Below are 13,396 nucleotides of genomic sequence, written 5' to 3'. Positions count from 1 at the left end.
TAATCTACGTTTCGCGTAGTTTAATCTGGTATGCTCGATTTATTTTTCGGCTAATTAAACGGTCACCTTTTGACCCATCTGAGCCTTTTTAATCGGTCAAAATTTATTTCAAAATTAAAAAGAAATGCTGTATTTTTTTTCAATAATTTTCACACTGATTATTTTGGTGCATTCAATTTAATTTTTTTTTGAGCGATTGTTTTTTTTATTTATTTTAAATCCATTTATTTTCATTATTGTGTCAGAAAAATCAAAAAAATTAAATAGGTATAATCATGCTCTCATTTTAATTTTATCATGTTTATATATAAAAATGTGAAATTTATTTTATTTAAGTGATTTAAATTGATTTAAGATTCTAGAAGGATATTCTAGGCATTTTAATTTGGTTAACAATGTTGTGTTTCTTTGATCCAATCATAGCCTTTAATTCAAATTAATCAGTGATCCCAATTGAAAAACACATGGATCCCTATCCTCAATTATCCTTCTCAACCAATGACCCTTTGACACATCACCAAAAAATAAAAGCTAAAGAGGCACATATAATAAAAAATCCAACAAATGCCTAGGAGAAAGGTGGCCACTCTCAACGTCTCTCTGGAGTCTCTCTCCTCTCTCTCACTTCAAAAAAAAGAAAAAAAGAAAAATCTTTTCTTCTTAAAAAGAAGGTCACCTCACCCACTTGGGACACTCTCTAATCTCTCACACACGCGAAGATGACTCGGTAACTGAAAAAACAAAAAAAAAAAAAAGAAAAATGTTTCCTCTCCTCTTCAACCCTAAATCGCCGCCACCCTCTTCTTCCTCACAAAAACCCTAGCCGCCACTCACCTTCAACCCGCCTCCACCCACCTTCACTCCACGAAATCCTCACTCTCCAGCTTCCTCTTCCACATACCGTCCCTCACCTTACGAACCTTACGAACCCTCAGCCACCACAAACCTCCATCATCTTCCACCATCAAAGCACCACCGTTCATCTCCTCCGTCCTCCACCAACACAATCGTTCTTCAAGATTCATCACCAACACCGACAAACCGTCTCCACCACTCCAAATACAAATCCGCTCCACATTCACTCAACAACAACTCCCAACTCACAGCCGTCGGACCTTCATCAACAACGGTCTTCACCGTCTTTATGTGTAGATCTCGCGAAACCATCACCAAGAAGTTTAGGGGTTTGTTGCGTACTCTTCTGTTTTTCAGGTACCGATCTTGTTTTTCTCCAACAACCACACAACGACGTCGTCTCTCGTACACTCCGGCGACACCCCAGATCCAATCCCTTCCGCTTACGGTCCTGTTTGCCGGCACGATTTAGACGAACAAATTGGGGTTGTCGGTTCTTGGTTCACGGAAGTGTTCCGGCAAAGAGTTAACAGAAACACTTAACGTCTTCAAGACCCGAGCCAGCTGCGGATGCTTGCAATTGCAAGGGGAAGGAGAAGAAATTCACTTGACTTTCATCGATATTAACACAGGTATTGTCGATTTGCTTCTCACTTGAAATGGTAGTTTCATACATGCCGAACAAAGCAATCGTAATGAAGTCACTTGTACAGAATATGAATTTGGTTCTTTTGGTGAAATGTTTTTTTTTCGGTAACATTAGTCTGCTCTTCTTTGGTAACTAACTTTTTCATCTATGTTAAATCTATACAATGTTGAATCATGGTTGTTTACTGTGAATTGGGATTCCAAGTTGATATGTCAATTAACATTGCCGTGTGATAGCAGGATGAATGAACCGTTTTATTTTCCTTAGCTCCTTTTTCATTTGTTGGATTTGTTTCACATAATATGGTTGAGTGCTTAGTTTCTGCTGATTTGTAGGTTACCGTGAATATTAATATGCAACAATCATGTAGTTTTTTCTTTTATCATTACTTTGTAGGATATCATGAGTGTTAATATATAACAATTATGTAGTTTTTTTTATCATTTACTCTGTAGGATATAATGAATGTTAATATATAACAATTAGGTAATGTTTTTTGTTCTGTTATATGTCTTATTGTTTTTTTCTATTATATCATGGTCTAGTGAGAACTTCACATGTTATGTAATGGGTTAATAAGGACTCTGTCACACAACTTGTATTCCATATTTAGTTAGCTTCTAAGTCTTTATGTATTTAAATAGATATTTGATAATATGATAAGTAATATTGGGTGTTACTCTTTAAAGTTCATTGTAATAAATTAGATTTTTAATAAGTGGATCCGGCTACTCCATGCTATTATACCACCAAGTTTTAATAAAGTAATTGAATATTTCACCGTGTTTTCATTTTCACATACGACGTTTCGATGGTCGATATGTATAAACCGGTTCCGAGCACATCTTCCTCAAACACATACCGATTAAATCAATATCATTATCTTTTTTTCTTTCTTTGGATGTAATTAATTAATTAAAACTTTTTGTTAGTTTAATTGCGATTAATCAATTTTAATTAACCTAATTATTTAATTTAATTAAATAATTTTGATAATTATTTTTTAATTAATTCAATTAATCGATTTAACCAAGTTTCAATAAATTAATTTTGCTAAAAAGAAATGGATCAACTTCTTTCACTATCACAACTTAACTTTAAATAATTTCAAACCTCTATAATTTGATTATTTTAATTTATTATTCAAATCATTTTCTAAATAAAATGTGAAGAAAAAGATTACCTGGATGGAATGTTCAGTCGTAATCCCGAATATTAGGCTCAAGCTGTAAGAGCTTGCAAGCCATAAATATTCGTCTTCACTTCCACACTCTAATATTCAAATCATTTTTCTAAATAAAAGTTGGAAGAAAAAGGTTATCTGGATGGAATGTCCAGTCGTAATCCCGAATATTAGGCTCAAGCTGTAAGAGCTTGTAAGCCGTTAATATTCGTCTTCTCTTTAACATTCTAATATTCAAAAATCATTTTCTTAATAAAATTGGAAGAAAAAGGTTACCTGGATGGAATGTCCAGTCGTAATCCCGAATATTAGGCTCAAGCTGTAAGAGCTTGTAAGCCGTTAATATTCGTCTTCTCTTTAATATTTAAATCATTTTCTTAATAAAAAAGTGAAGAAAAAGATTACCTGGATGGAATGTCCAGTCGTAATCCCAAATATTAGGCTCAAGCTGTAAGAGCTTGCAAGCCATAAATATTTGTCTTCTCTCTAAAACACCTATAAATATTTCAAAACCTCTTCTCAATAAAGTTGGAAGAAAAGGATTACCTGGATGTAATATCCAGTCGTAATCCCGAATATTAGGCTCAAGCTGTAAGAGCTTGCAAGCCATAAATATTCGTCTTCTCTCCAAAACGCCTATAAACATCTCAAACCACCTTCTTATTAAAAGTTGGAAGAAAAAGATTACCTGGAGGGAATATCCAGTCGTAATCCCGAATATTAGGCTCAAGCTGTAAGAGCTTGTAAGTCATAAATATTCGTCTTCTCGCCAAAATATCCGTAAATACCCCAAATCACCTTCTAAATAAAACGTGAAGAAAAAGATTACCTGGATGTAATATCCAGTCGTAATCCCGAATATTAGGCACAAGCTGTAAGAGCTTGCAAGCCATAAATATTCGTCTTCCCTCCAAAACATTCATAAATATCCGAATCATTTTCTTAGCAATATTGGAAAGAAACAGACTGCCTGGGTGGAATGTCCAGACGTGGTCCCGAGTATTAGACCCAAGCTGTAAGAGCTTGTAAGTCACAAGTACTCGTCTTTCAAACTTCAAAATACCTAATTCCTACCTTAATACTTTTTCAATAAAGATGGAAATGGAACATGGTGTATACCGTGCACTCCTGAGGCTAGGATTCGAGATGTATATCTCGCTCATCCAAGTTCTCGCCATCACTCAAAATACATCCAACCAATCAAACTCTTTCTCGCCGCCGTGCGATTAATCAAAAATATTTTTTTAAATGAAAGATATATTGTCTTAAGTGATACAAAGCAATGTTTCGGCCACGATTGTTGAGTAGAGATAAATGACGCTTTTCCGAATGTAGATTTATAAATCCGTTCGATGTGTGGTATGCGTCCACTCCTCATCTGTTTTGGGTAAAACAATGTTTTCGTCGATTAATACAATATAGCTTTCGCTAAAATCGACCAACAAACAAACATTTTTCTACCCAGAACTACGTAAGCCTTGATTTCTCTTTTGAGATACGTAGGAGCAGGATTTGTAAATCTTGTCAGGCCCACTAATAAAAAACTTAGGTTTAGTCCTTCGTCAAAAATCCAAAAACATTTCTCCTATCTTCTATTCTTTTTCTCCCACCTAATAAATTCGAAAAAGCCTAACATTTCAAACAAACACTAACGCACACAACTAACCTAATGGTTCCCGTTGAATACAACGGACGTGAGGGGTGCTAATACCTTCCCCTTGCGTAATCGACTCCCGAACCCTGATATTGGTTGCGATGACCATATCTTATCCTTTCTTTTGTCTTGGGTTTTATCGATATTTCCCCTTTCCTTTTTAGGAATAAATAAAGTTCGGTGGCGACTCTGTTTAGTCCATCATTGCGAGCGTGCGATCGCGCTTCGCTTTGAAGTCGTATCCCCATTTTTTTTTCGAGGTGCGACACTCATCAAACCATAAATGTTGAGCAACATGATGCTCATACTTTACCAAAAGAGACGTATCATACGACCCTCCTGGATAGCCAGTCGACTCTGTTGCAGATGGAGATGCGTCCCGTCCTAAACTATGGTATGAAATCCTACCATTGGCACCTCGTCTTCGAACCACTATAAAAAAAATTATAATTTAAAAAAAACGCACCTGAACACTTCTAAAAAGAGTTCCAGTGTGATGAAAATTGAGTTTGACTTTTAGAACACTTTCCTTAAGACTTCTGGTTAATTGAATGAAAACTGGAAGTCTTTTACGAAGAGTTCCAGTAAACAGTTTTCAAAATCGAAAGTCTTTTAAGAAGACTTCCAATAAACAATCTGAAAATTGGAAGTCTTTTTAAAAGAGTTCCGGTTCAACGTCTCAAATCTGGAGCGAACCGAAAGTCTTGTACAAAGAGTTCTGATATGTTGCTTGTGAACTGAAAGACTTACTCTATGAGTTCCTGTTTACAATGGCAAAAATGTTGTTTAAGTCTTAAAGCGAAAATGAAGTAAAAACCAATTTTTTCCAAAAATATAACCTATTTATATGAGGGTATTTTGGTCCAAAAAATTCTATCATAGGGGTATAGGTATAATTGATGGAGTATGATGTAAATTTTTTTATAAATTTTTACTCTATCCATTGTAATATTTTTTATGGGTATCCAATAAATATGGGCAAAATTGTCATCTCAAGTATATCTCAATTAAGTTCTACACCTTTATATATATAAACCGGTCGTAGACACTCAAACCATGGCCGTAAAAACATCGAGGGATGTTTTACTTTCTAAATAGAAATATTATTTTGGCACTAAAATTTTGACATCATATGATTTTCAAACGTGATTTTGAAATACATGTAAATTGTATTCATAAAAAAATAAGAGATAGAAATTGAGATTAACATACATGGTGTTACATTATGCTGCCTGTATTTTGATGTCAAATAATACAACTATTTTCCAAATTTATAAATACAGAGAAATTATTCACACAAAAAATACAAAGAAATTGTGAGCAAAACCTCATTCAGTGGCAGGATCGGAATGGCAAACGAATTTATTTATAATGCTTATCTGATCCATGTTTACATGAAGTTTACAGAAGAAAAATAGTACTATTACATTAACAAAAGAGATCATATAGAGATTAACAGCATATTCAACTTAATATAATCACATTTCAAGGCCTAAAATTATTCAAAACTAAAAATTAGCTTTAGATTTGTAATTTTTTTTTATCAGACTTGAATCCAAATGACAAAGTAGTTGAAGTAATTGCTATGCCAACACCAGCTCCATATCAACTTTGGGACTCTTAGAGCTAACTTTCCATTATAACTTTAATGGAATCTTGAAAAAATTGACAAAAACTTGAACCATCATCAATATCTATAAGGTTTGTAACATGAGTCATTACCATTAGACTTTATGTAGTAGTCCTAGAGTTCATTCTCTACACCCCTTTTCCAGCATATTGATTTTCATGTTCCAACCAACCCCTTTTTGAGAGCAAAGAGGGTAATCATGAGAAACATAATAGCAGAGCTTACTCCTCCGACGATAACTACCTGCAAGTAAAGTAAACATGATTATATGTTAATCTACCTAGTTAGAAATTTTGCAGCCACATGCGTGCGCATAAACAGCAACATTTTTCTTACCCATTTGAACATGTATGAATGGTCTTCATTCCAAGAATATGGGATGTTCATGCCAAAAATAGCTGTCACCAGAGAGTAGAAAGATAGACAAACAGTTCCAGAGCTAAGAAAGAGCTCCAACTGCATGAGTTTTGAAAGGTTTAGCAAATACATTTTACAAAACACGATAGAAGACATGCATGGTGTAGAAACATAAAATGTACCTGAATAAGCTGATTACGATGGTTGTCAAGCTGCAAAACGGAAGGAAAAAAATATATTCATATTACATGTCAGTCACCAGATACTTATTGTTATTACCAGTAAGTAAATAAACTGCTAGTTTCTTACTTGAATGTTAATGTAATCTTCGGTATCATCAATATACTCTCGCAGCTTTACATTGAAAAGAAAAAAGGAAAGTAATTAAACTAAATATGATATCCAGTTGATATGAGGTAAATAAACAAAAATGAAAATTCCGAGTTCAAGGAAACACAGGTTAAGAACTCGAGGTCAGCACTTAACAAGGCTAGTGTGTATCCTCTCACAACTCTTATAACTAATGAGGCAAAATTTTAAAAATCACAGCGCAAAGAAACTTTGACTTTGAACAGCAGGAATGCACCTAGGAAGAGCGCAATATACATATATATCCTCTGCCCACCATTAATTTCAAAATGTTAATATAGTAATCTTGTAAACATTAAGAGTATCAATTTGGTTAAACTTCATGATGCTTACAAATCTAAAACTTAGTATCAAAGGCCAAGCCTAGTAATAAGATTAGTAAGCAGATCAATGGGTCAAAGGCTCTAAATTACATGGTGAAAACGCAAACATAATTTTTCTTCATATTTTACAACTAAACAGTCTTTCAAAATACTTCATATCTGGCATTTATCTTCCGTAATACATTAATTAAGATTGACATAGGAGACGACACTTACTGTGGTTAGTTTGTTTAATGTACCATCAATTTGCATGAAATAAGCCTGAAAAATGAACATGGTAAAATCAGGTTTTTTTATTAAAAAACTAAGGAATATCCTTTCTAAATAATTTTTGGAAGAAAATAATGTTATAACCTCGAGTAACATTTCAAGCTCTTCCACATCATTTTCATCTAAACGCATTGTTGCAATACTTGCTCGACTTGCTCTGGATATCTTTGATCCTCCGGTTGGGGAGGCAGCAAACCAATTTGCGTGACCTGATCCACTAACTGGTGATGCTGAACCTGCCTTTCTCGAAAGGTATAGATCAGCCATATCATCGTCATCATCCAGCAATTGTTCAAGCTCGTCTCTGACCTGCAGCAGATAACAAAAACTGGTGAGTGATATGATCTGCAAAAATGTTGTATTTTGTGCAGAAGAAAGCAGATGACACGTCCAATGCAAGAATGAGGTGCAAAACTCAGCCAAGCAAACTGATATAGTATATGAAGAGCTGCCTTCTGAAAAAATATATTGATATTGATCATGTGAAGCTATGCAGAGAAACAAATCAACAACTTTTAACTATGATCATAAATGAGAGGAACACGATGATCTAGATCCCCATGATATTCAGCATCGAGAACATGAAAGCTCCTTAAGTTCCCATTCAAGCAAAAGCCTACCACCTGATTATAAGAGAGCGAAGCTCCCGACCATGGAAAATTTGTCATATGGACTATTAAGATAAAATATTGACAGTCCTACTTCATATACGTTAAATTGCATAGCCAAGAGATCAATAATCATCATGAAGCAGAAGGTGCAGAGTATATTCATAAAAAGAAAACGGGATTTTTCCGTCACAAATTTTTCACTAGCACTCGAAAACTTGATGTACCTTTTGAACCCGAGCAGTCAGCCTTGTCATTGCACTCTTCAATTTACGAACTCTGTCCAAATTACGACTACTAATCTGCAGATTAATGTAATTCAAAAGTTCATAACAATTAAACAAAATAAAGTTGAGAATTTCAAAAAACAAAATGACAGATTCCTCAAGGTCAGACATGGAACTAGAACATCCACATTTCAAGCCAACCAACAGAAACCATATAAGTGAATGCATCCATAATTAGAACTAACACCTCAATGATGATAAGTACAAGAATTAAAAAGCATAAGATGTCTAAATTGAAGTTAAGAAAAATCTCCTCAACCACTTTTGATGAAGCTTCTTATTTGTTAGCCTATTCGATATCTGAGGAGGGCTCAGATCAAAACTGAAACAAGATAAGGAATTGAGTTATTTATGTACCTTGGAAGTAAGTTCATCTAATGCAGGATAAGCAGCCATCTCTAACTCAGTTGTACGTGCAGCAAGAAAACTACAAATGGCTTCTAAGGCTACCTCCAGGGCACGGAACTCAAATGGTGACTCTACATCGCATAATTTAGATCATTCAGATGCAGGAAGAAAAACAATGTCTGAGAAGAATCAATTCTGATAAGTTCTTTAGATAGGGGATTAGATGGTGCAAACGGAAAACAAATTTCTGGGAGGAAAATACACAATCAACTATTATTTTACACAGTTCATCTCTAATCTAACATACCATCTTCTTCAGCAGCTTCGTTATCATTTTGACCACCAAGATACTCTTTACCATCTCCTTGTTGTTGATGAATGGCTCCCAGTTTAGGCAATCGCCTCTGCAGTTCCTCAACAACAGGGACCACATGTTCATCTGTTGGATCTCGCAGTAATACCTATACCCCAACTTAGTTAAAATTATAATGTGGAAGTAAAAGCCACCTCAATCTCTATGAACAATTATGCATTTTAAATGTTTGATCCAGGGATTCACAAATACACAAGCCGGACTAGAGAACAGGGTAAAACCTATCAAGTCATACTCTAAAATATCCCAGCTCTATCCAAATATGGCCATTGTCACTAAATTAATAAACAAAACAATATAGTTATATTCTTGTACAGGACAGTTAAGACTTGTGCAATCACATTAAGTAAAAAAATCTATACTATAACAAGAAAAACAAGCCAACGAGTAGGTTATTGTCTTTGCGCTCATTTCTTACCATGAACATGATGCCATAATTTTAATATTTGTTCCAATTATACGCATCTTTAACTGCATGGATCAGATAAGATACTAAGAGCATGCCACCTCTACGATTCCTCTAGTCCACACACCTCGTTGCTCAATCAGTCTAATCATATCAACTCTTTTTTTAGTAACCTAAAACTAAAAACTAGAAGCTTGTTCTTTATTAAATTCATATTGTTTCAAAGTTTTTTCTCTCCAAGATATATAGGATAGGAAGCATTGTGTTTCAAATCTTCAAAAGTGGGGTCTTGCTAATGTGGTAAGAAATTAAACAAATGGATGTTTTGTATTGCAAAGAACAAACTTTTAAGGAATTGTATATACAAATTCCAAGACAATCTACAATACTTGGTTCTTTAACATGTGCTCTTCCGGCACATGTTAGCTTTGTTGTTAGTTCTGTAGCACCGACATCTCAGGAAAAAATGTGTGTCCGTGTCCAAAACCCAAACCGACACCAACACTTGTGATTACCTATGAAGCGGGGACACCTCAAACATGACACTGGCACCGACAGCGACACTAGCAATAACTTGAATAAATTAAAGGTAATCACAAGTGTCGGTGTACACGGACACTAACACACCATTTTTCAGAGGTGTCGATGCTACATAGATGATTTCATTTAATTTATTCATTTTTCAAATTATTATCGGAGTTGACGTGACTGTGTCTGTGTCGAGTGTCCATGCTTCATAGCTTGTTAGCCTCTGCCTTGAGAAATAAGAGAAAAGGGGGCATGCACTGAGCAGACACAATAAAAAGATAGTATTTTTTTCGGTTACTTTTAAGATGTGGATACAAAGTGAACTTATGCGGCAATAAGATGAATTCTCATTAGATGTCAAGCAATGCAAACAACAAATTAAAAGATTGAAAAGAAAAGGTGACTAACCTCTTCAGCTGTGATTATAGCCTTGATATGCTGAAATACAGAATCATAAAATCAAATAAAAATCCAAATAAAAATCCAAATAACACAGAATAGAATGGGAAAAACAAAAATATGATATGAACCTCCAAATTAAGAACAATAGCCTTCTCACGACCGAGAATGGTAGAAGGGTAAGAGAGAAAGGGATCAAGGATTCTAAGATCACGTGCATTAATCTGAACCCTATGCATGATAGCATACTTGTCCACGTCAAGTATCGACCCTTGGCCCGTAGCATCAAACAGAATCCAACTTCTAGCAGACTGTGTCTTCTTCTTCGCAACAACCATAGCCTGTGGGTCCGCAGGGACAACGCTGCCATCTCGAGCCATCCCCTTACTCTATCCCTCCAACCACTTCAAATCACATACCACACCACACCACAACCTCAATTCAAAACAGCAATTCAAACTCCAAACTCAATTCAATTTGATTCAATTCAACCACCACCAATAACGGAAAAAGAAAATTTGTCAAACCCCTTTTGGGCATTTAATCAAACACCACATGGGTATCAGATTCCCACCTAAAAAAAGGTTTTATTTGGATCGTAGAGAATTATACAAAAAAAAATCATAAAATCAAATCAACATTTATTTTTTATTTTCCTTGTTTTGTTGCCCTTGTCCCGAAAAAAAATAGAGATGTTTGTTATTTCTGAGATATTAAGGTTTCTGGAGAAGGTTTACTTGTTTATGGAAATCTATGATTATTTAGGGTGAGGTTTTCTTTTATTGTTGTTGTTGTAATAATGAAGCATAGAATAAGAAATAAATAATTAAGTTTTTGGTTCACCTAATATATAGGTTGTTCTCATTTAAGTTATAAACAAATTAGTACTAACTATATCAAATAAATTGACTATCTATCTTATTTTGACAGCTAACTTTTTTTTTATATAGAAAGAATAATTTATAATCAATGTAAAAATAAATGATGCATTCACGCTTTAAAGTAATTTTATATTCTGAAGTTACGAAGATCATGTGTCTTGTTAAATCAAATTAAAATTATTAATTCATCTCAGTTAAATTCATCTTTATTTTTAATAATTTTATTTTTATTTTATTATTTAATTATTATAATTTAGTAATAACACTATACTGATAAGAAAAAGAAAGTAATCTCTATAAATAGTCGTGATTGTGGGTGTAAAAAAAATTGAGATTAATTACTATATACCGTTAATGTAAATTTTTTTACACAATCGATTCATCATCATCACCCATTTATATTATTTTATAAATTTTTAAAATAAAAATTAAACTTATTTTAATATCCAACGACTATGATTAACTCTCAGGGTAAAATTCTTTTACACTGTCGGTGTATTTCAATTAAATCTAATTTTTTTTATCAAAGATAGACAATTTTTTATATAAAACGCACCCTTATATTCTTGACTGGATTAGTGGTGTTATGTTTCCACTCTCTATTTAAACAACATTGCTAACACCTATATTTGTCTCGCTTTTATGAGAGATATGTCATAGTTGTCGACATCATAAGTTCTTTCACGCTGCTTATGTATGGCATTTACGCTTATAATAATCATGAGTTGTTTAGTATTAAAACGTTTTATGTTTTCAATACATCACATTTCTTAATGATCATGATTTTAGAGATTAACTATGATACTATCTCTTTCTTTTTAAGTGTTATTTTTTGAATTTTTACACCTACCAAAGAAGCTAATCATTATTGTTACTTTTCAAACATTAATTCTTCTTTTATCTATAATACTCTTAGTTATTTATTACATTCACTTTACTTTTTTTCTCTCTCCAATCATTATCTAAGGGTAATTTTGACAAAATTGCAATTAATACTACCTTGAACTTTGCAAATGACAAGTAAAAAGAAACAATTTTTTTGCAAAAAAAATGACATTTATAAAAGAACGGAGGAAGTAAAAGTTTAATATCTTAAAGATTTTGAGATCGTACAAATTGATTGAGGTATAAAAATCTTACTTCCAGGGTCTTTTATTTTCACGCTGTATATCACATTCATTTGTTAAACTTATTTATTTAAATATTGGACATAATTATTTCAACAACTTATTTACTTTTTTTATTATAAGTTATTTTTTATTTTTCGCACGTATTAAAAAATATAATAATTATAATATAAAATAAATAAATTATAAAAGATTTTACAAAATTGTCTTTCATTAATAGTATTGAAAAGACAAATTAACATAATCGAAAGAAGAGAGAATAATAAATATTTAAGGATATAATAGAAAAAATAATATTAATGATTCATTGATATTATAAAACGATTTATATTATGGTATAAAATATTTGTTTAAAGTGACTTATAATAAAAAAACGGAGGTAGTATTATTTTTAATTCATTTTATTTTACATTTTTATATCTTTTTGTTCTCTTTTTCTATTTTTCAAAACTGATATTTTTCGCATTTGACATAATTATCTCAATAAATTACATTATTTTGATTTTATCCGATAAATATTTATTTTATAAAATTGATTATATTTTTTATATTTGATATAAATATTGCAACAAACTATATATAGTACTAGTATTTTACTAACGTTTATACGTCCTTTATGACTTTGACGTAAAACTTTGAATTTTTTTTTTTAATATCCAGAATTTTTAAAAAAATTTCAAAAATACACATTTTTTAAAAAAAATTACAAAAATGGACAATTTTTGCCCTAATATACACCTAGGCGTCACCCTAGTTGGCGCCTACCCTTAAAGGGTAGGGCAAGTCGCCACTAGGAGTGGCGCCTACCCTTAAATCTTTTTTTTTTCTTTAAATATATTTTTTTTTTTTTTTTTTTTTTTTTTTTTTTTTTAGAATTTCAAACATTTGTACCATGTTACCCTTATTTAGAGTGTTAAAAAATATTTAGAACTATATAATAGAGTGATAAAGATTATTCACATCTATATAATATGATTAAAATCTTGTTTTTATCTTAAAAATAAAATAAATATAAAATTTTGAAACTAATCAAATCAGAACTAAAAATATATTTAAAAAAATTAGTAAGAGATTATCAAATGCAACAACATGCCACCATAATTGATAGGAGTTATATTGTCTATAGTTTTATTGGAAATAATAATAGTA

At 32.6% G+C, this 13,396-nt stretch overlaps 1 protein-coding gene and 1 long non-coding RNA gene across 2 annotated transcripts; one reads left to right on the top strand and one right to left on the bottom strand.

Annotated features, from left to right (window-relative positions):
• The first annotated feature begins 490 nt into the window (after positions 1-490).
• LOC127096838 (uncharacterized) lies at positions 491-2,192 on the top strand. Its single transcript, XR_007792843.1, has 2 exons — positions 491-1,873; positions 1,936-2,192. It is a non-coding gene; the product is annotated as an uncharacterized LOC127096838 (long non-coding RNA).
• A 3,496-nt stretch (positions 2,193-5,688) lies between these two features.
• Positions 5,689-11,056, bottom strand: LOC127096837 (magnesium transporter MRS2-2). The gene is made up of 11 exons (XM_051035376.1): positions 10,371-11,056; positions 10,249-10,278; positions 8,841-8,994; positions 8,543-8,664; positions 8,126-8,200; positions 7,375-7,599; positions 7,237-7,281; positions 6,638-6,682; positions 6,511-6,540; positions 6,308-6,427; positions 5,689-6,214 (listed from the first exon to the last, which is right to left on the bottom strand). Exons 1-11 carry the CDS (start codon positions 10,617-10,619, stop codon positions 6,128-6,130), a joined length of 1,182 nt encoding a protein of 393 aa, XP_050891333.1. The 5' UTR covers positions 10,620-11,056; the 3' UTR covers positions 5,689-6,127.
• Positions 11,057-13,396: the final 2,340 nt, after the last annotated feature.

Source organism: Lathyrus oleraceus, chromosome 6, assembly GCF_024323335.1.
Source record: "Lathyrus oleraceus cultivar Zhongwan6 chromosome 6, CAAS_Psat_ZW6_1.0, whole genome shotgun sequence".
In the NCBI taxonomy this organism is placed as follows: domain Eukaryota; kingdom Viridiplantae; phylum Streptophyta; class Magnoliopsida; order Fabales; family Fabaceae; genus Lathyrus; species Lathyrus oleraceus.
The sequence above is the reverse complement of the archived record's forward strand: the minus strand, read 5'-3'. Positions and strand labels throughout refer to the sequence as shown.